The 20,998-nt window shown below is 38.4% G+C and overlaps 2 protein-coding genes across 4 annotated transcripts in view; one reads left to right on the forward strand and one right to left on the reverse strand.

The window, feature by feature from the left end:
* The first annotated feature begins 359 nt into the window (after positions 1-359).
* LOC103702200 (protein NCA1-like) lies at positions 360-8,976 on the forward strand. Its single transcript, XM_008784534.5, has 8 exons — positions 360-587; positions 1,645-2,121; positions 2,221-2,443; positions 2,608-2,753; positions 3,813-3,900; positions 4,012-4,158; positions 8,237-8,386; positions 8,497-8,976. The coding sequence occupies exons 2-8, from the start codon at positions 1,661-1,663 to the stop codon at positions 8,566-8,568; spliced, it is 1,287 nt and encodes a 428-aa protein (XP_008782756.1). The 5' UTR covers positions 360-587; positions 1,645-1,660; the 3' UTR covers positions 8,569-8,976.
* Positions 8,977-9,967: 991 nt separating this feature from the next.
* The window catches only part of SPK1 (guanyl-nucleotide exchange factor), a 30,220-nt gene continuing 19,189 nt past the window's right edge, over positions 9,968-20,998 (reverse strand). For all 3 annotated transcript variants that reach the window (XM_008784536.4, XM_039124434.2, XM_039124435.2), the window contains exons 20-31: positions 20,491-20,684; positions 19,510-19,640; positions 17,859-17,934; positions 17,581-17,691; positions 15,916-16,098; positions 15,224-15,367; positions 13,905-14,078; positions 13,473-13,820; positions 13,058-13,390; positions 12,021-12,206; positions 10,960-11,934; positions 9,968-10,463 (exon numbers count right to left, since the gene is read on the reverse strand). In XM_008784536.4, the coding sequence (XP_008782758.3) occupies positions 10,209-10,463; positions 10,960-11,934; positions 12,021-12,206; positions 13,058-13,390; positions 13,473-13,820; positions 13,905-14,078; positions 15,224-15,367; positions 15,916-16,098; positions 17,581-17,691; positions 17,859-17,934; positions 19,510-19,640; positions 20,491-20,684 (3,110 nt within the window). In that variant the 3' untranslated portion in view covers positions 9,968-10,208. The remainder of the gene's footprint in view (positions 10,464-10,959; positions 11,935-12,020; positions 12,207-13,057; positions 13,391-13,472; positions 13,821-13,904; positions 14,079-15,223; positions 15,368-15,915; positions 16,099-17,580; positions 17,692-17,858; positions 17,935-19,509; positions 19,641-20,490; positions 20,685-20,998) is intronic.

Raw genomic sequence — 20,998 nt, forward strand, 5'->3', positions numbered from 1 at the left:
TGTGGGTCGGGCCGGTCAAGTGGACCGGGCCATAACCAAGATCGGGCCTTCCCAAACACAATTCACACGTGCATTTGGCAGCCTTGCTGGGTTGGACAGATTAGAAAGAGGTATCCATCAAATTGCTGGTACCCACGTCATTATATATCTACGTCCCACAGTGGGCATGAAAATGGACTAGATGGGCCCATTGGGTCTGGGCCAAGAGATATCGTTAAGTGGGCCGAGGGCTCACCTATCCCAATCTCCGTCGCATCTGCTCCTTTTGCTGAATGTGATACAAGTTTTTCGCCGATGACGTGGACGGCTGATCTAACACCATCTCCATTAATATTCGTGCCATAGCGGTTATCCTATCCACAACTTTCCCCGCTTTCGCAATCCCACCAGCGTCATAAATTTCTCTCTCCCTGGATAAAATAAAAATAAGAAACTATCAATAATCAAGAAAAATTAGCAAGAATTTGTGGCTCCTACGAGCTCGCTCCAATCCCGATAGGATCCCTTTTTGCCACTCGGATCGCTTCTCCAGGCACTGCCGTTCTGCGACGGAGTCCGCGACTTCGGCCACTCCTGCGATCGGCCGCGTACGCCTTTTTCTTCTTCTTCGTCTTCTTCTTTTTCTTTCTCCCCCTTCAATCTGTGTCGCTCGCTTTTCCTTTGATTTGATCCGAGTTGGTGCAGTAGGTCATGTCATTTGGTGTAATTTCTCTGGGATTAGGGTTTGTCCGGTTTGAATTGCGGGAAATTCTGAGACCAGGGTAAGGAATTCGGGGCGGATGGATAGGGTTAGGGTTTCTTGATCCACTTTGGCGTATATCTGAACGGGTTTAGGGATAGTCTTTATGAGACAGGATGGTGTTTGAGGAAGATTAGGTGATTCTTGAGCTCTTGTTATCGCTTATAGTTTATAGGGTGCTAAATTCTTTTCCCTTCTGGGTATGGACAACGCGAAGGAGTGTTATCTTTGAGCTTGTTCGGCTTCTTGTTTAAACGAAAAAGTTCGTTGTTTTTGGATTATGTTACGTTCCAGGATAATTCATGGGTAATCCTTTAGACTTCCAAGGTAAAATTATGGAAAGTTAGATCCACAGTCTTGATGTGAAGTTTTAGGCGAATGATATTCTCAGCTGTTCGAGTCCTGAAAAATGTAATTTGGTTTGCAAAGTTGAAAAAGAAACAAAAGGAAAGGAAAAACATATGTACCTTTGCACTTTCCAATCAAGGATTATTTGAGATTTTCATTTTAAGTACACAATGTTTTTTTAATCGTAATATTTCTAGATTACAAGTTTTTCCCCCTGAAACAATGTGAATAGACCATGTGAGTTGTATTGGCATTTAGTTAATGTATAAAATTAGCAGTTCATAATGACTTTTTAAATTAAATAAGTGTGAATGTATCAACGAATAGTTGCCTTTTCTTGTGCAAAATGATGTCTATCAATACTGAATGAATCAGCATGTATCCATGATGAGGTCTGATGTGCCCATTGTGTATGAAGAAAATAAAAATAGAGTTTGAAACAATCTACTTGTGATATGCTACTTTTTTTATTGGCCTATTCTCTAGCCTTCATAATGAAAAATTTACATGTTACAGTTCCCCATTAGTTTTTACAGTAGTGCCTTGTATTGATGCAGTGAAAGATCGAGCAGTATGAGTTTTGTTTGTCCATTTGCTAAAGCAGCTGGTGCCGGTGCTAGCTATCCTATGAAACATGAGGAGAATCATAGTAGACAGCAGGCAGAATGTGATGATAAAGGAGATACGAAGAGCAATGATTCTACTTCTGTTGGTGATGGCTGTCCTATGAAACATGAGGGGAATTACAATAGACATCAGGCAGAGTGTGATGATAAAGTCGATACAAAGAGCAATGATTCTACTTCTGTTGGTGGTGGCTGTCCTATGAAACATGAGGGGAATTACAATAGACATCAGGCAGAGTGTGATGATAAAGTCGATACAAAGAGCAATGATTCTGCCGTAATATCTCCGAAATGTCCCTTTGGATATGATTCTCATACATTTAAGCTGGGTCCTCTAAGCTGCATGATTTGCCAGGCGTTGCTTTATCAAAGTAGTAAATGCTTGCCCTGCTCCCATAAATTTTGCAAGTAGGTAGTGCATACAGCAGATGACATGTCATGCACTTTTCTTGTAGAAAACCAATGTTTAAAACTTTAAATGTTCTTACCTGCCACTTGTTTCAACAGAGCATGCATCTCTCGCTTTAAGGATTGTCCATTGTGTGGTGCTGACATAGAGAAGATTGAGCCTGACACAGAACTTCAGGTCACTGTTGATCGCTTCATTAATGGCCATGCTAGAATCAAGAGAGTGAATGCAGATGGGCAAGAAGTAGATGGAAAGAAAAATGTGATATATGGGGATGTATCTATGGAGAGAGGGGCTTTTCTAGTGCAACAAGCTATGAGGGTGAGTAAAACGAAAATTATGCTATGATCTGGCTAGTTATCTCTCTATTGAATATTCTAAAATTGAAAATTATAGCCTCTATCCAGGTTAGTTTAATAATATCTTATTTATGCACTCATCCTTGGACAACTGCCTCATAGTTAAGCTTTCTGTTTTATCTGCAGGCTTTCCATGCACAGAATATAGAAAGCGCAAAATCAAGGCTTTGTCTTTGTGCAGAGGATATCCGGGAACAATTACAGGCATCAGACAGCACATCAGATTTATGTTCGCAACTTGGGGCTGTCCTAGGAATGCTAGGGGACTGCTGGTGCGTCTCTTTTCCATCCTTGTTTCCTCAATTTCTGTTTTGAAATTTGTTGTGTCTGCACTTCTAATATGGGGATTTACATATTAACACCACTTCAGGCTTAATTAATTAGGATTTTTTTATTAACAAAGATGTAACTTGTGAAAAAAAGTATTTTGGTGCAATAGTAAGGTAGCTCCATTTGTGATCTGGAGGTCATGGATTTGAAACATGGAATAGTCTCTCCGCATATGGGGCAAGGCTGCATCCATCTGACCCTCTGCAGACCACGTAATCACGAGAGACTCATGCACTAGGCTGCCCTTTTTTAAGGACGTAACCTGTGAAAATGTAAATTGCATTTTTTCAATAGATCTATGTGAACTGAACTATATTTTGATCTTAATCTACATATGACTTGCATATGATTGTTCATATTTTAATAGTATCCCGATCCCTTCCTTCTGAGTCATGGCCCTTAGCTTTAGGCAAACTGAATTCTTCTAGCTGGAACTCTGATAGAATCTTGAAATAAGCAATATGGTTGCCTCTGCACTCTAAGTTTTGAAAGAATATAGGTTGCAGAGGGTTGGTGCTAGGCAGGTGCCAAGAGGTCAAAGCAACCCCGAAAACAGTAAGTTCAAAAAAGGGAGAAACATAAGCAATATTTTTATCTACAAGCTGGAACATAAGATATCGAATAAGGCGTAGTAGGTCAATGAGAAGTACCAACTTGGGACCATTCCATACTAATTCATAAATCACTCTCATTCTGCATACTTGAACATGATATTAGGACATTGAGGTGGGCGTCAGAGGTGTTTCTTTGTTTAGGTTTTTGCCTTTTTGAAACTGCAGTTCGAGCTCATCTTTATTATAAGCATTGCGTTCTATCTGAGATCAAGTTATATGGGAATTCATGCATATGTCCTTCTCATGCTTTCAGAATAGTCCTATATATGAAGTAACATAATTTCATTGATTCTCATATGCCTAAATGATTCTGAATTGCTACTTAAATCATGCTCATACTATCATTATTGCATGTTAAACTTGTGCGCTTTCATGATTGCAATGCAGTCGAGCACTGGGTGATACTGGTTCAGCAGTCACTTATTATGAAGAGAGTGTTGAATTCCTTTCAAAGCTGCCTGCGAAAGATCTGGAGGTTGGTATTTGGTTTTTAACCTTAAAAATCCCAAAATTTAAAAACATCGTATACAAATTGTTGTTGGTCGTTGCACTCAGCAACCTAATTTAACCATACATTCTTCTACAGTTGGTTCACACTCTATCAGTTTCACTAAATAAAATTGGAGATCTTAGTTACTATGATGGAGACCTGGAATCTGCAAAAAATTATTATACACGATCTTTGGATGTTCGACGAAATGCAATCAAAGAGCATTCTAATGTATCTTCCCAGGTAAACATTTGTCCTTTGCCTTTTATTTTCATATCATTACTTTCGTCGTGGTAAATAGTGCAATAGTCATATCCATCTTTTGAAAGTTCAGTTAAACTAAATAACTTATTTACAGTTGGCTTTTCCATATCTGTGTAAATATGATGCATGCCAACTCTAACTAGCATATTTGTGTAAAATTTTACGCTCTTGTCGGGTTTTTATTTTCCAGTATTCTTATGGCAGTGGGTGTTTTTAAGTCTTGGGAAGCACCAACTCTAATAGCTGATCCTAGAGCATTCTTTTGATTGTTGGGGTGTTCGCATTTCAGTTTTAGTCATGCTAGTTTAGGCTGTGCAATTTTATATTAACTGTATACAAGTTTTCAGGTTGATTTTGTATTAGGTTCTGGTAGCCTATTTTAAGTAGAAGAATATGAGAGAGAGAGAGTGAGAGTTCAGAAATTATCTAGACAGTGGTATGAAACGAGGATGCTAGATATGCATTCTAAGCAATTCTATTGAACTTTTAACGGTAAAGAAAAAATAAATTTAGTTGTTTGGGACGTAAAACTTAGAATTTATCTATCCTAACATTTTTAAAAGTTTGATTCTTTCTATAATCTTTTTCCTTGAATGAGAATTGAGTTCAATAAGCCTATAGAGGTATACACTTTTATGGGAGGGTCAAATAACTCAAACTAAGATATCCAACTGACTTATATGGTGAAATAAAACTATATTAATTAATTATACATAGTGTTTCTCCTTGCACATTTATGAAATTATAGTTGCTGGAAGGTGATAGTTTTGATATCCTCGTATGATGGTTTCTCACTCATTGTTCACTTGAAGCACGATTGAATTATGCTTGTTATCTTTCATGTTCTTTCAACCTTATTTTTTTTTTTATGTTTAAAAGAAAAGGAAAGATTTTTATGATCTGCAATCCAGTCCATGATCCAATCTGATTTGACCCCTTCTATGATTTATGACGTGATTAACAACATTTCCAGCACGTATAGGTCTCAACTTTTTCTGGCCTAGAGACCACCTTGCTACATTCATTTGGGCCTCAAAGCTTCATCTCCTTAAGATCTCCTTCAGTAGCTGCTTGTAGGTGCTATTACTAAAACTTGGCTTAGCACTTTTGGATAATGTGTTTAGTATAAAGCCTAAGCCGCATTTGTTGTAGCAACAATGCAATGGCCAATTTTCTCGCCAAGCATGTGCTCAATATATATGATTTTTTTTGATCATTTTTAATCTTTGTCATCATTTTTATTTTTAGTGGTATAGATTAAATATTTATATGAAATATTCCCTTTGATTGAGTTATTTCACTTATACAAAAAGGATAAACTTTTTTGGTACGTGACAAATCTTATTTGACCTCTATAATATCAATTGAACACTTTAGCGGCCCCTTGTTCAATTTAACTCCGTGTCCTCAAGATATTGTAGGAATATACACTATAAGTAGGGTTTGAGATGGCCTCGGTGTAGGTCAGTCCACTTCTGCTTGAGCCCGGCCTTGATTGGTTGAGTTTGGTGCCAAGCAGAAGCCTCATTTTTTCGTCAAAGCCATTCTTGAGCTTGGACGGCTTGCTAGGCATCGTTGCATGTATTGAGAGACTAAGGGAACCTCGGAGGAGGTGTGGCTAAGCTTGGAGGGGACGTGGAAGCTTAGCGAAAGCAGAGGATGTTGAGGCTCAATGGGTGCAATTGTAGGTACAAGGGGGATGAAGAGAAAATCAGTCTTGGAGGAGGTTGGCCAAGATTGGAATGCCAACATGTGATCAGGGGCGTAGCGAAGGATGTTGAAGGGCTGATGGCTATGTCATGGATTTGGGTTTACCTACCAGGTGTGGGTGTATCTAAGCATCAACTCCTTTTAATATATAAAAATTTCTTCTTAGGGAGACATGCCTAAGTGTCATACCAATATCCATGTTTAAGCATCGAGTGTAGGTACTCTAAGCGAAATCAAATGGTTTGAGAAATGTAGTTGGTGGGCAAAACTATAGGTGAATGGAGGCGAGAAAGGTGGTCTTGGAGGGGTGTGTCGGCTGAGATTAGAGAGAATGTCGGCGAGGAAGCAGCAATGACCTACCGGAGAAGATGGAGGATGGTGAGTTGGCATAATAAAAAGGCTAGCAACCTTGGATGGGGGTCATACTCGATGTTCAAGTGTTGAGTATAGTACTCTAAGCTAAGTCAAAGGGTTTGAGGAACGTAGTTGGTGGGTATAACTATAGGTGCATGAAAGCAAGAAAGGTGGTCTCAAAGGGGTGGAGAGGCTAAGATTAGAGGGGATGTAGGTGAGAAAGCAGCAGTGGCCTACTGGAAAAGATGGAGGATAGGAAGTTTTGCATAATAAAAAGGTTAGCAGCCTTGAAGATGGTGGATGAGGTGGACAATAGGTGGTAGCAAGTGGGAGGCCTATTTGAGTGGGGGTACTTGTCATAGTTATGGAGGATGGAGAGGGGAATGGCTGGTGACAATTAATCGAGGGGCTATTAAAGATTAGATAGGAATGGAGGCAAAGGGGATGGCTAACACTTCCCATGTCCATCTTAGTGGCTGCTTGAACTTGGCTTGAAATATATTCTAGTGGAATTTTTGAGTGCCAATCCACCTTGGGACAAGTAAGGATTTGGTCTATCCAACTTATGATCCATGTGGATCACTAGAACCGTTGTGCACTGTTTAGACCTCCAAAATGTTCAATCAAACCATTTTTTGTTGTTTTGGAAACTTCTGACCAGATTGTATCTTCTAATTTGGGAAGAATTAGATGAAATGACAGAAGGCAAAATTAATATAAAAGTTGAGATAAAACTCCGATAAGATTTAGCTTTTTCATGATTATTTCTATTTTTGCTTGCTATTTAAAGAAAATTCTGACCTCTTTGAATTAGAAGAGGAATCCGACTCAAATTCTAAAATGGCAAACCTCACTAGTATAAATAGAGGATCTTTGTAATAGCTTTATTCATCTTTAATGAAAGTGAAGGGCTTAGAACCCTACTTGCAAATTTTTTTAATATTCTTTGTTATTTTATTCTAAGTGATTTGAGTTAAGGGGGTTGTAGAAAATTCTTGTTCTCGCTGACCTTATCATGTAGGGTGCATTTTTTACCCTACTTGCAATTCAATATGATGGTATTTAGTACTTAAAAAAGCTGAAAATAATGTTTTTCTTCCATCCTTAGGCCTTTCATATGGAAATCTGCATTATATCAAGATGTTAAGAGTAAAATTTTGGTTTTCTAGGAAACTAGGTAAATGCTATGATGATGAGAGTCGTAAAAAACCTAATTCTAAATTTTGAATCTGACTTGGATGTCTAAGAGTCTGCGGGGCACTTCACATGGAGCTGAAGTTGAAGTTATGTTGATAACTGGATGTCTACATGTGACTTCTGTGATTTGCTTCTTTATTTTTTGAAAAAGGCATGCAAATTGTTCGATTTATGCATTTTGGGCCCCTAACAAATCCTGACTGTAGTATGAACTGTGAAAGAATGCAAAAATAAATTTAAAAAATGGTGTGACATGCAATGACACCATATATCGAATCGAGTGTTGGTCTGATACTGTCGGGCTGGCCCCTAATCAGCATAGGATTTGTAATGATACTTCAATCATTTGGTTGGAAGGATAACTAGCATAAATTGCTAATAATATATAATTTTTGAAGTTTTTTCTCCATATCAAGAAGGGAAGCTTAGTGTGAATTGCCAATGACAATGAATGTTTGTCATTTGAGAAAGAAATAATCATTGCAAACTTTCAGTGTGTATTCTTTTTTATTGAGTTTCTTTAACTACCTAAAGAAGAGCTAGCTCTTATCTTTAGATCTTCGTAGTTATACTGATTAACCCTTCTATAAAGCATGCATCATCTTTAGAAAATCTTAATGGTTTTGATGTAGTCGACAAGTATAAGTATCCCTCTTTGATTCTCACACCATGATAATAGGGTCAATTGATATAGGTGACAGACTAATACATAAGAACTCTCTCTCTCTCTCTCTCTCTCTCTCTCTCTCTCTCTCTCTCTGATGTGAGGAAACGGTGCTAACTTATTTTCATATAGGTTGTTGATCTTGCAGTTTCTCTTGCCAAAGTTGCTGATGTGGATAGGAATCTTGGCAATGAGGATGTTGCAATTGATGGATTTCATGAAGCCATAAATTGCCTAGAATCTCTGAAGTTGGATTCCAATGAAGCTAGTTTAGAGCAACGGGTAGCTATGTCCATCTTTTGTGGCTCTCTGTGCTTTTGTTTTCTAGCTCTTTTGTGTGTGTGTGATATATAATGTATCTATACTGACTTTCCTGATACGTGTATATGCAGCGTCACTCGGTACTTGATTTCTTGCACAACGAGCTTGCCAACAAACAGACTCCTGTCTCCAACTCTTCTTAGGAGGCAGCTAAAGACGCGTAATGCATCCTGTTCAACATCTGGATCTTCACAATCATGGTAGATGAATAGCACGGACACGAGATATATGCATATTCTCTACTGCGTTCCCCACCTGGCATGTAATTTAACTGGCCCTCACGGTGAGGATCTAACATAGCCATTTGTTCATGGTTCTCTGCTACATGGTCATTTAGAACAAGCATATTCTTGTGGCTTGGTAGCTTTGTGTTGTGCATCTAGTGAAGCTATATTAAGCGTATGCCATTATCCTTTGCCTGATATTTCATATTAAATGTACCAAATACATAAAAAGGCCAATTATGATTTGGCATTAGTGTTCATAATGTACTTGGTTGTATTTTGATGGTTCAGAAAATAATACTAGACCTTAACTAGGTTTGAATCAAATTTGCAGTCTAGCTTGTTATTGTAGCAAGTTTGTTATTTTAGCAAGTTGGTTACTGTTCCTTAATTTTTGTTCGCAAGTATGTAGGAACATACCTTCGTTCCAGCATGCCCTAATCGCGTACACATTCTGTATCCTTCTTTATCTTTAAATTTTGTAGTTGATAGATTTTGCCAGCTTAACTGGTTAAAACCCGAGTCCGATTAGGATTGAGGAAGGTTCACTTTCTTTTTTTAATCTTTTGCACAAAAGATGACATAGAATTGTCTTTGATGGTTGTCTTGCTGTTCTTGTTGCTGTGGAGATTAGCAGTTTATGTATTAATATTTAAGTTTAATTATAAATGGTTGGGCCTTAGCAAAAGAAAATTATAAATGATCGAATAAGCATCTCAGCTGGCATTTTCTGTCCAGAGTGTCTCAACTCCACGCTGATACCAGAAGCTTAATGAGAAGGCTCATAATAAAGAGTGCATATTGTGCAGCTGGTTAACCAGCATAAAGGAAACGAAATGGATTGAATTCATTACAAGACTCTAGGTAGATAGTAACAAAGCAGCATTAGGAGATGCAACAGTTGATCACTGCCATTCTCAAGCTACGGGACCGATCTCAAGTCTATTAAATATATTGCTTGTTGATATTTTTTCACTCTCCCCAGCTGTGAAGATCGTCCAGGTCAGTTCCCGGCAACGCAGTTCCCAGGCAGTGTCAACATAAGATCCTGAACCCACGGCCTCAGCAACCGAAGATTACCCAGGAGGAAAACAGCAATCGTTTTCATCTGCTGCATTCATGACTGGAGAGACTCGGCGAGCAACCAGGAGCATTTCGACCGCCCGGGCCCTACTTGTACTGCTGCATTTTCCCTGCTCTGCTTAGAATTCGGTACTTTCTGAAACTGTATGTTATCGCAAGTGAACCATGAAACCTGGCGACCCAAACAAGGACCGACGTAAATAAAAAAATTACCATGCCAACAAGAATTTTAAGATTGCTACAAAGGACATTTTCTTACAAAGTAGTTATACACCATCCTACAAGGCAACCTAAAATGTGAATCAAAAGTGGCAAAACAAAAAACGAAGAACCATCATAGAGGGTGCTGCGTCCTGTTGGTCAAGATGATTACATATACAACAAAATACAACAAAAAATATTAACATTGCTTCAGAAATCATGAGATGGAAGAATGACTCAGCATATGAACAGTTCACAATCACACCAAATAGCAATCAGAGCTCTGAGAGTATGGCAGGAATGTAGTGAGAAAGCTCGGCTGTAAGGGACTGAAACCCATTCACAAGCTGTGTGTGGAAGTCCTGATCTTCTTCACCTATCAACCTAAAATGTACCCGGATTGCACGCTTGCAAACCGCCATGAATTCCAGCAGTGCAGCAATAAGCTGCTGCAGCTCTTGTGACCGAAGCCTGTTCGCAGGTTCGCCTGACAAAAATGCTGTGCATACACTAAGTACCCCACTGTTCACCTGCATTATAAGGTTTAAATATCAGAAGCAAGTTCATAGTCCAAACTATACCTGCTCAAAAACTGGGTGACCAGACCAAACCTGGACCATTTCGGATGGGTTTGGACCGTCCTCCCACCTTACCCGCCGCCCCACCCTCAAAACATAAAAAAAACATCCCATCCCTGGAGTACTTTTTTCTTTTTTTAAGAGAGATCCTTTAGCAAAACTCACAGCCCAGCCCGAAAATCCGAAGCTTTATAAGTAGCGGGCTTTTTAGACCCGAGTTTGGCATGGCCCAGCGTTCAGGTTTACTTAGCAAGCCTGAGCCTGCTACTTAGTGGGTTTTGGGCTAGGCAGAGCCCGGCCCAAACACAGCCCACCAGTTGAGCGGGTCTAGTCCAAACCTTTCTATGTGTTAGAGACTAGAGCTTCATCAAGGCTTCCACACGGTGTTGAAAATGCAGTGCAACATGATTAAAATACACCGTTATCACATGAAAATGCTGCATCTTACCTGCACTGCAACACTGCCTTGGAGGATCCTTTGTAGACTTTGAAGTCTAGGGAGTTGGTCACCTTCTGAGCTTCTAGGTTCTTCAAGCTCATTTCTCAGTGCGGCTGTCCTAGTTTCAATCATTCCAATAGCATTTTCCACTGGGGAAAACTCTAGAGATTCAGACTTGACAACAAAAAGTCGATTTATGAGAGCAGGAAAAGAACCCTCGGTTTGCAGTACTGTGCGTCTCTTCCACTGATCTTCCAGCCCTCCCTGAGTCTTGCCATTTTTCGTGAATGGCGTGTCAAACAAAAACCGGTCAAAGACACGAGCACGTATACTCCCAGTAGACAGAGAGAAAATTCTCTCCCTTCTACTGCCCAAGTCCTCATCCTCCATAACAGGATCAACAGCTGTTATCTGCAGGTAACAAACACCAGGCTGTAACTCCTCCGCATTGACTTGCCTAGAATCTGGTATAATATGCAGGGTGTGATTGCCATCCATCTTGCATTCGTATATGTGACTCAGCTTTTCCATTATGTCACCTAGACGCACATCTCGTGGCTCCCTGTACACATACTCCTTTCGGTCTAGCTTCCCAAACCGGTCCCCATAAAATCCAACCCGGTAGTAAGTAGCATCTATAAACGGTATTGGGCTTGATTCCTGTTCAAGAATTGATTCGTAGATACTTGTGAGGGATGTGTGGCATTTAGCAAGTTGCCCGTATGCCCTTCTGCTTTTATAGACAGGAATTATGAGTTCCAAAATGCTGGCACAAAAATGATACAGCTCTGCTTGTGCAAAGAGCTTATTTGCAAGTTGAAGGTACTTGACAGCAGAATCCACTGTCAATTTTGATGCTCCATACCCTTCAACCTCAGCTGCTGATGCCTCAGCAGTCACTGCATTGCTAACCATGGGGCAAATCTTACGCAAAGAAGCAACATGTTCTCTGCTCCAAACAGCATCATTCCTTCCCACAAGGGCCTATCAAATAGATAAATAAATGATAGAGAACTCTACAGAAGGAATAGGGGAAAGATTAAATGGGTCATGAACTCTAGAAAACTAACCTGCATGATTACACCTGCTACCGCAACTGCACATTGAGCAGCTTCAGCCCATGACTGCATCTCCTGATGCGCGTCGCATAAATGCAGCAACCACATGATGTGAAGATCTGGAACAGGCGCATAAGCCATTGCAAGTTTATAAAAGCTCTCTGCAGCGGCATATCTGTCTATAGTCATCGCAGAAGCCTGCAGAAAAGCATCACATGATTTCAGAATAAGACCTACATGATGAAATTTGCATTCTTACTAGTCATCGATATATCAAGAACACGAAGTTACTTTAATCTATTTATTAATCATACACTTATTTTCAAAATTTAAACAGCAATGAATTGGCCTGACACTGTCACTGTATACAGCCCAATATGTGTTGCAGTCTTGGAGGCCAGAGCCCCTATGCTAGACAATGACATCAGTAGGAACCATACAATGCTAGTTGATTCTTATGACCTTCATTTTAAGGAGATCAGATACAATGTAGAAAAAAAACAAGCAGCTGCGGCACTAGGAGTATCCCTGCATGCTGGGAACTGATGCAATAAGAAAAATGCTTTGGGGCTCAACCCAATATGTGTTGCAGTCTTGGAGGCCAGAGCCCCTATGCTAGACAATGACATCAGTAGGAACCATACAATGCTAGTTGATTCTTATGACCTTCATTTTAAGGAGATCAGATACAATGTAGAAAAAAAACAAGCCGCTGCGGCACTAGGAGTATCCCTGCATGCTGGGAACTGATGCAATAAGAAAAATGCTTTGGGGCTCAACCCTGGTTCGGATTTTTTTTCAAGAAAAAGCTTAATTTGTGTATCATGCAAAAATTGGTGCATCCGACCACAACCCCACGATGTATCGCCCCAACAATGTAAGCTGCACCAATCTCCTCATTCCATATGGCATGAAGCATTCTTTTTTCAACACCATGGTTGGGCCCCATAGCATTACTTTAAGAGCAACCAAGGATCCATGCAAAAATATTGACTGCCCTTTTGTTTCTGATAAGACACCAAGCTAAATGGAATAGTTTTATGGCTTACCAAAAGAGCATGCTCCAGGCCTGCATCAAGAGCCTGGATAAGACTATCAGATAGATGTTTGACCTCCAACCAAGTCCAACGGTCATCTGTTGAACCTTCAGGAATTGCCTCAAGTGCATTGCCAGGAAGTCCACAATCTTTTAGTAGTTCTATGCTCCTACATTCATCTGCCATTTCCTCCAAGGATTTCCTAAGACGCCGAGCTTCGCCACTCTCCTCAAGAGATCCATCAGACTTCATCTGAGTTACTTGCACATCAGACATCAACTCTGATAAGGTAATCATCAACATGACCCTCAGCCGTGTTGTGTGCGTAAAATAATAGAACGAACTCTGTAGACAGAAAGAAAAGACAGGCATCAGAATTTCAGTACAAACATATTCCTGGAATTTCATCTGAAAGTCGACAGCATACCCTAACAAGTATCTGTAATCCAATAACAGCCCTTCGCCTGATGGAATCATTTCGAAAAACTGCAAGTCGTAGAAGATGAAATGCAACTTGCTTCAAGAAGCGATCATTCTCTCTGGCCATCAGAGTCGCACCATGAAGATTGAATATATTGTTGAACACAGGGAAGAAAGCTTTCCAGAAGGCCAATGGTTGACTTCGAGAAAAGAGACCCATCAATATGGATGTGATGCAATCTAGCTTTGCATAATCAGTAGCAACAATATGAGATGCAGCAGCAACTGAAAACTTTTCAGTCATCTCCAAAACCTGAAGGCTGACTGCAGTACTTAAATTCTCCTCCCAAAGTTCCTGAAGGGAAATATACAGGGTGTCAAAGCAGCTCCGTAACTAAGAAAATGACAAATTTAGATTAAACCACCTTGCAAAACATACCAACTTTTGCCTTAATATCGGGTGTAGAGACTCTCTTAATGCTCTGCTTGTAGATCCAATTCTAGAAGACTGTGCTTGTGCAAGTGCTTCCCTTAGAGAATATGGTTGATTAGGTGAGCTTAGCTGAGGACTGACTCTGTGCCACAAATATCCATTTTCAGGCGTTCCCTGAGGCTACATAAATAAAGAATATATTCAGCAAAGAAAAGAGAATGTTAAATCAATATCAGGAAAAATTGATTGAATGGCCTTTCAAACAAATATATCATCCTGCTGTCACTGTGCTTGTCGAGCATTTTATTATGAATTTTGTAACCCCCCCCCCCCTCTCTCCAAACAAATATATATGGTAAGCAAGTATCACTTCAGCAGATATTTTTCTTTCCCCAACCACAAGTAATGAAAATGTTCAGAATGACATGCAAGAGGCATATCAGTCAAGCAATCTCAGAGTTAATGTGAAAATCAGGATTAAGAAAAGGAGCGGATCAAATGTAGGTATGAAATCAATAATAGAAGTGTTAATAGTAGAAGTAACCAATAGATTGGCAAATCAAGTGACCAATAGATTGGCAAGTTGGCAGTTAAGTATATTGACCCAAGTGTATGCAGGGCACAGGAGTCAAACGAACAAGCAAAGTGTAAATCGAAGTACAAGCAGGGCACAGGAAGTCAAAAGGAGAAGAAAAATACAGAGTCAAATATTAAACATAAAAATGTTTCAGTGGACAACTGATTAATTTGATTATGTTGCTCGAGGTATCATTGTTAAGGAATCATGAGTGTGTGCACTAAATATTATTGCCCTCCTAGCATCAACGATATTGGGCTGACAATATTGATACTAATTTAACTCAAAAACTTTTTGAAAGACTCTCACATAAGCTGTCAAAACTGCTTAGTAAGAGGATGAAAAGATGTCATGGTAAATTACAAAAGTTTGAGTAGAGTTGAAAACATATATTAGCAACATAAATGTCCTACGCGAAGACCAATTATGTGTTGTGTATACCTCCTCGAAATCCCCTTTCTACAGTTCTACCATAACTTGCACAGAAACCCAGGTACCCAACCTTTATCTGCTCAATTAAGAATAAGGCAAGTTTACGATCATGCCTACTAGGAGAGTTGGTGCAAGAACTTATTTTAGCCATTTTTCATTAATCAGGGATTTGAATCATACATGACAATGATGATTGCTTACATTTTCCAACCACACGAGATTACAGACGTTTGGGCCTCTATAGTATCTTAAGCACCAGATTGGAACTCTATTAAGCATAGAAATTTTAGCTAATAAATAAGCATGCAAAACATACTCTAACTTCTTGACGGGAAGCCTCAGACAGATATGTGTTGATTGTTGGAGAAAGCCGATCAGAGTATTTAGGAGAAGTAGGTCCTTCACCATCAGGGCTCCGAGAACTACAGCTCATCAGCATGCTGTCTGCTGGTCTCTTGTGCTGTGATATAAAACATATGGTAACAGCTTAACAACTAAACAAGGATGCAGCCATGCCACCATCAAAAAAAGGATATTCAAGACAACTAATTAAAGCAAACGTATTTGGACCATAATTACAGATAAAAATAAAGTAGTGCTTGGCAAGCATGTCTCCAAATCAGTTGAGTGTGCGAAACAAAAGGGGACAATTTATGATGACTCAGCTAATTCAGTAGAGACAAGCTCATGGAGACAAAAAGCTGTTTAAAATCAACTATGTTACGCAATAATATTTGAGGATCACCAGACTCGATGCGGACCACTTTGTGCGGGTTGAGGGAATTACTTCCTTCTCCCCAGCAGATCAAATGACCAAGAAAATGTATACGACATCAACACTCTGTAGTTGTTCGATCAATCGACCATACCTAATAATAATAATAATGATAACAATAATAATGATAACAATAATAATAATAACAATATTGACAGTGATGATGATAATGATGATGATGACAATGATGAAGACCAATATAATAAGATATTGTTTGAACTTTGAAGACAAACCTCAAAATGTACGAGACACTCTTCTAGGAGCTTAAAGAATAATCCGGTTCGAGCAATACTTTGTTGCCATGCCTTGACAAGGGATGCATCATCCAAATTCCTTATGATTTGCAAAATGACAATTAACACTTCACGTTTTTCAACAGCATTTAAATTATAGAATACTGGCATCTCATCTAATATCTGCAATTCAGCAAACAAACATATTAGAGAATTCAAATTCATTTTGTTAGCAACAACAAATATGACAAAATAAATGGCTGAATTACAAAATCTTCATCAATTTGTAAGCAATTAAAAAAAACATGTTCTTGTCTTTTCCTTTTAAAAAATGAGCATTTATTGTCAAATGTTAAAAGCCATCCATATAGAACAGGAATAATTAAAAAGCATGTTTATCCAACTTGCACCATGGAATATGTTTTCATCTTACATTCATATATAGGCTACTGGATGTAAGAATTGAAGAATGGCAAATATGGCAATGAGAAAGACATGATACATCTAGTCGGACAATAACTAGCAATATATCCCCAAAGCCCAGTGCTATGCAAGCATCTGAATCCTTGCATGAGTTTTTATAGCGGTGCCAAATTATAACAGAAAGGGTATTCCGTCCATGCATATATGCTGTCAATTTTCCTTGTGCATGAGACTATATAGGAGCGGCTGAGAAAATGCTGACAGGAGTTCTACAACCTACACAAGGATTCCATAAGATATCATTAGCATTATCTGCATCCCAAGTTGAAAAGCATGTCATCATATGCTTACACATTCTAATACCACGGGATGTATGGAGACATCTATGGTGTTCACGCTGAACTTTTCTCATGAATCTGTCCCTCATTTTCATCGAAGTACATCAGATATTTTTGATATCTCTGTGATGCAGCTGTAAAGGCTTGTATATCATTTTGATGTCTTGGTTTATGATCTTTGTTATTTCTCCTTGCGACAAAAACACTTATAACCATAATCATAAGCAATATAGCTCTCTACATTTCACTGCATGATCATTTGATTGGTCTTCCCCTTCCTGCTTCTCAACCCTTCAATACATACTCAAACTCCTATCCTTATTGGATCCTCCTTGGTTCTTTGGATGTGTATCTGGTCCAACGCCTATACATTCTTGAAACCCTTCATGTTATTTAATTTACTTTGTTAAATTAAATAATAAACTCGCAGTCTTACATTCTTACTAGTTACTACCCATCCACCTTAGCATTCAATTTACTACGACATTACGCATACATGCTAGGTTCTTTTTATCATAATCATACCCCAGAGCTTTGAAAAATGCATGCAAAAGATCTCAACTAACGGAGAATCAAAATAGGCAGAAGCACAGAATAGGTCATACTTCAAATTATGCCTAAGAAGATGAAGTACATTCAGAAAATCAAGGTAGTGGATTTTCAGTCCAAAAATCTCAAATTTGCCTTTTCTTCATCCAACAGGTTAAAAATGAGTGTTAAAAGAAAAACAGAAAAAAGAAAAAGAACTTTAAAGCAAATATTTGTCATGCAAACTTTTTGCTCATAAATCAAATATTGCAGGCATAAATCTTGATTAGAGACTGAACATGCATAGTTATGTAGGATGCAGAAATTAGATAGAAAAAGATATTTACATAAAGCAAGAAAACATCATTTTGTTTACCTGTCCAATAAGAGGAAAATATAACTGAGCAATGTACAATCTATCATCAGGTTTTTGGTAACGAGAGTCAAATTCATGCTTGCACATAAGGACCACCAAGATACGAGCTGCCTGCATTCATGAAAAAGAAAAAGAAAAGCAAAGAGGAAAATTTATGTTAAATCCTAGCAATGCAAAAAAGAAAAAGATGTACCATATAATAATTTGTATTTAATAAAATGAAAATACAAAATATGATCTATAAAGATCGCATGATTTATTAGAGATAAATGGCTCACTTTTGCCCGTTGCGATACATCATCATGATCCAAGGTGAGGAAAATCTCCTGAATTAGAACTGATGAAAGATAATTCCTGTGAAAGAAAGGAAGATTTTGAATGAGAACTATCATGAAATAACTGCTTTCTCCAGGGTCTCCAGATATGACGTTTCGAAGATGATAGCGGACATTAGATATAAATTAGTTGGTCTTAGAAATAACTCAACTTTCTTAGAAAACTGTATCTAAAACAAGGAGACAGAGAGAATGGTGAAGCCAAGTAAGTTGTCTTTGGTGATAACTGGGAGGAAAATCAAAATCATTAGGTTCATCAATTATGTATTCATATGTGCATAGAAGATGTTCAAACGAAACTAAGAAGTATGATTAATGGAATGAGATATCTGGATACCCCTATTTCTGCTTTCATTTGCCTCGAGTATCAAGAAAGATGAGTTCATTAATTTTATTAACATTGAAACAGACAAAGGGAAGGAAAGGGTTTTAACTACTTTTAATAAACTACAGAATTAGTTTGTTGGGACCTGGAATATGACATTTCCATTTCCGGTAAGCTTCCTAGCTTCAAGCATCCTTCTAGTTGACCAAGCAAATTGCAATACGATACATTAAGCATTAACATTACCAACAAGCCTTGTCTCAACCATTTCAGCTGAAAAATTAACGGATCTCAACTTACTCAAATGAACATCTCTCTCTCTCTCTCTCTCTCTCTCTCTCTCTCTCTCTCTCTCTCTGTGTGTGTGTGTGTGTGTGCATACTTGGATACATAGACAAAAATAAATGTGCATAAGCATGGACATAGTATGGATGCAATCAGGTTGAGTAAACCTGGATCTATTGGGTTTTTTTTGGTGGAACAGAAGAATCATATCATCCTAGTGTAAATACAACCACAGGCATCGGCATAAATGATACCATACCCAATGCAAACCTAACCATACCCATAGTTAAGAACCATGAGTTGGGCATGTCTCCTGTGTCTAAGAGCAAACCTTTAATTAGGATGGACATGGATCTCACAATATTGAATCAAGCCTAATTGATCAGACCCAAAAACAGACCTCATATGAGCCAACAAAATTGGTTCAAAATGTACAGATATTGCATCTTTGACTTAGACCCCAACCAAGACTGTCCAGAAAGAGATTTGACATGAGAAAGACCCAAGCGATGCATAAGATCTGGGTCAAAATCTTACAAACTAAATTCTAGTTTGGACCATGTCTGCTAGTTTGGGCCATGTCTAGCACAAGCTGGTCACAAACCCAACCTGACCCATTTACAGCCCTAATAGAGTAGATAATTAATAATCCTCAACATTTTTGCCCTTTGTTGCAGGTCATTGCACTACGTAAGAAGAATTTAAACATGGACATACAGTTAACGTACCAAAGACTTGTATACACGAAATTTGACTAAATGAGAAGAATATTTCCTTCTATTTTCTGCATGATAAATTAATTCAAAACTGTGAACATATTTTACTTCATTATGAGCCCTTGGGTGCTCATACTAATATAGGAGCACCCTGTAATTGTGAAACGATCATCCTATGGCACAGGGAAGCTAATGAACAAAAGTATCAGGATTCAATATATCAACTGAATGCAAGATGTAACTGGAAGAATAGTCAGATAAATCAGACCTATCTGAAGGATCTCTCCCAGGCATTTCCACGAAAAGATCATGATCGCATATTATCTGCAAAAAGGTCAGCTTGCAGTCATGCAGGACTGCTTGGCAAACTCCAGCAAACTTGTCCATATATAAGGAAACCTGCAGCAAATCAAATAAATTTGATGTATATAGGCATGTTGAAGTTGAGAAAGGCCAAGCAATCTAATCTAGAAAATTAGGTATCGAGTTCTCCTAGTTATTTATCGACAATCATGGCCTAACAGCGAACAGATTCAGATGACAAAATTTAGCTACAGGAGGATAGTTTGAACAACAATAATATTAGTAGAAGAAAAGGAATCCAAGAAATATTTACAGCATTCCATGGACCTGGAGAGAACAGAACTTTTGTGATGCAGACATGGTAGAATTCAAGTAATTGCATATGAGCAGGGTCAAGATGGAAGCTTAAGCATTGCATAATGACTGTTCGACAAAATGAAACCAAGATTGATACCTTGCTCAGATGAAATACATGCTAAGATTGAGGTACTGGAATAAGCCCATTAATTATGTACCTAAGATATAACTTAACGCCTTGCAAGCAAGATGACATCCTTGACATGATATTAAGCCATGTCCATTCCCTTCTTTCTCATAAAGAGAATTGAGAAAACCCATCAACAACAACATTATTGTAACAGATACCATCACTTGATTTAAATCCACACCACATGATCAACACATGAATAGCTTGGTTGATTAGCTCTTTTCAAAGCACAAATGCTGTTCCTAAAGCATGTAGGCTTCATAATATGATAAAGGTTATAAATTCACATAAAAGCTAAAATAGTACCAATTAATTGTGACAAAGTTATTGTTTGTTTCCAATCCAATGTCATTCTCAAAGAAACATTGGCGAACAACACATTTAGCAGCTTAGCATAAAACCAAAAGTACCCCTAAGAACATTTAATGCCAAGGAACAGTTAAGATGGAGTCAACATACCAGTTCAAACACTTGGCGCGGCTCAATTATTGATAACAGATCGTAACAAAAGAAAGCCAGGCTACTATTCAAGCGTTTGGCTAAGCTCATACCCTTCTTGCAGCGCTCGTGAACCTCTGTCAGAAGGCAATCATAAAGCTGCATGATACATCGAAATACGCCTTCCTTTAACTGCAATGGTGGAATATCTTCACCTAGAGGAAAGAAATGCCAGCCTTATAAATTCAAATGGAGGAACCTTTTCCCATTATTAAAACCTCTTCACTCATGCACACATCGTGTAAATGAATTTTACAAGCATTTTGGGCTTGAGTGATAATTTTCTTTTTTAAGTTAAACGGATGTATAAAATTTTTAAACTGTATGTCAACTTTTATATCTGAACGGTGATATTCAGATTCTAAAGTGGCGAAAATGCCAAATTAATACATTAAACAAACAAGAAAGTTAAGAAAAAAATAAAGCACTGCATTCTTCATGTCTTCAACATATAGTCAAAAAAATACTT

Source organism: Phoenix dactylifera, chromosome 8 (assembly GCF_051530095.1).
Source record: "Phoenix dactylifera cultivar Ajwa chromosome 8, Ajwa_hap1_PhDact_Kaust_v1.1, whole genome shotgun sequence".
Lineage (NCBI taxonomy): Eukaryota > Viridiplantae > Streptophyta > Magnoliopsida > Arecales > Arecaceae > Phoenix > Phoenix dactylifera.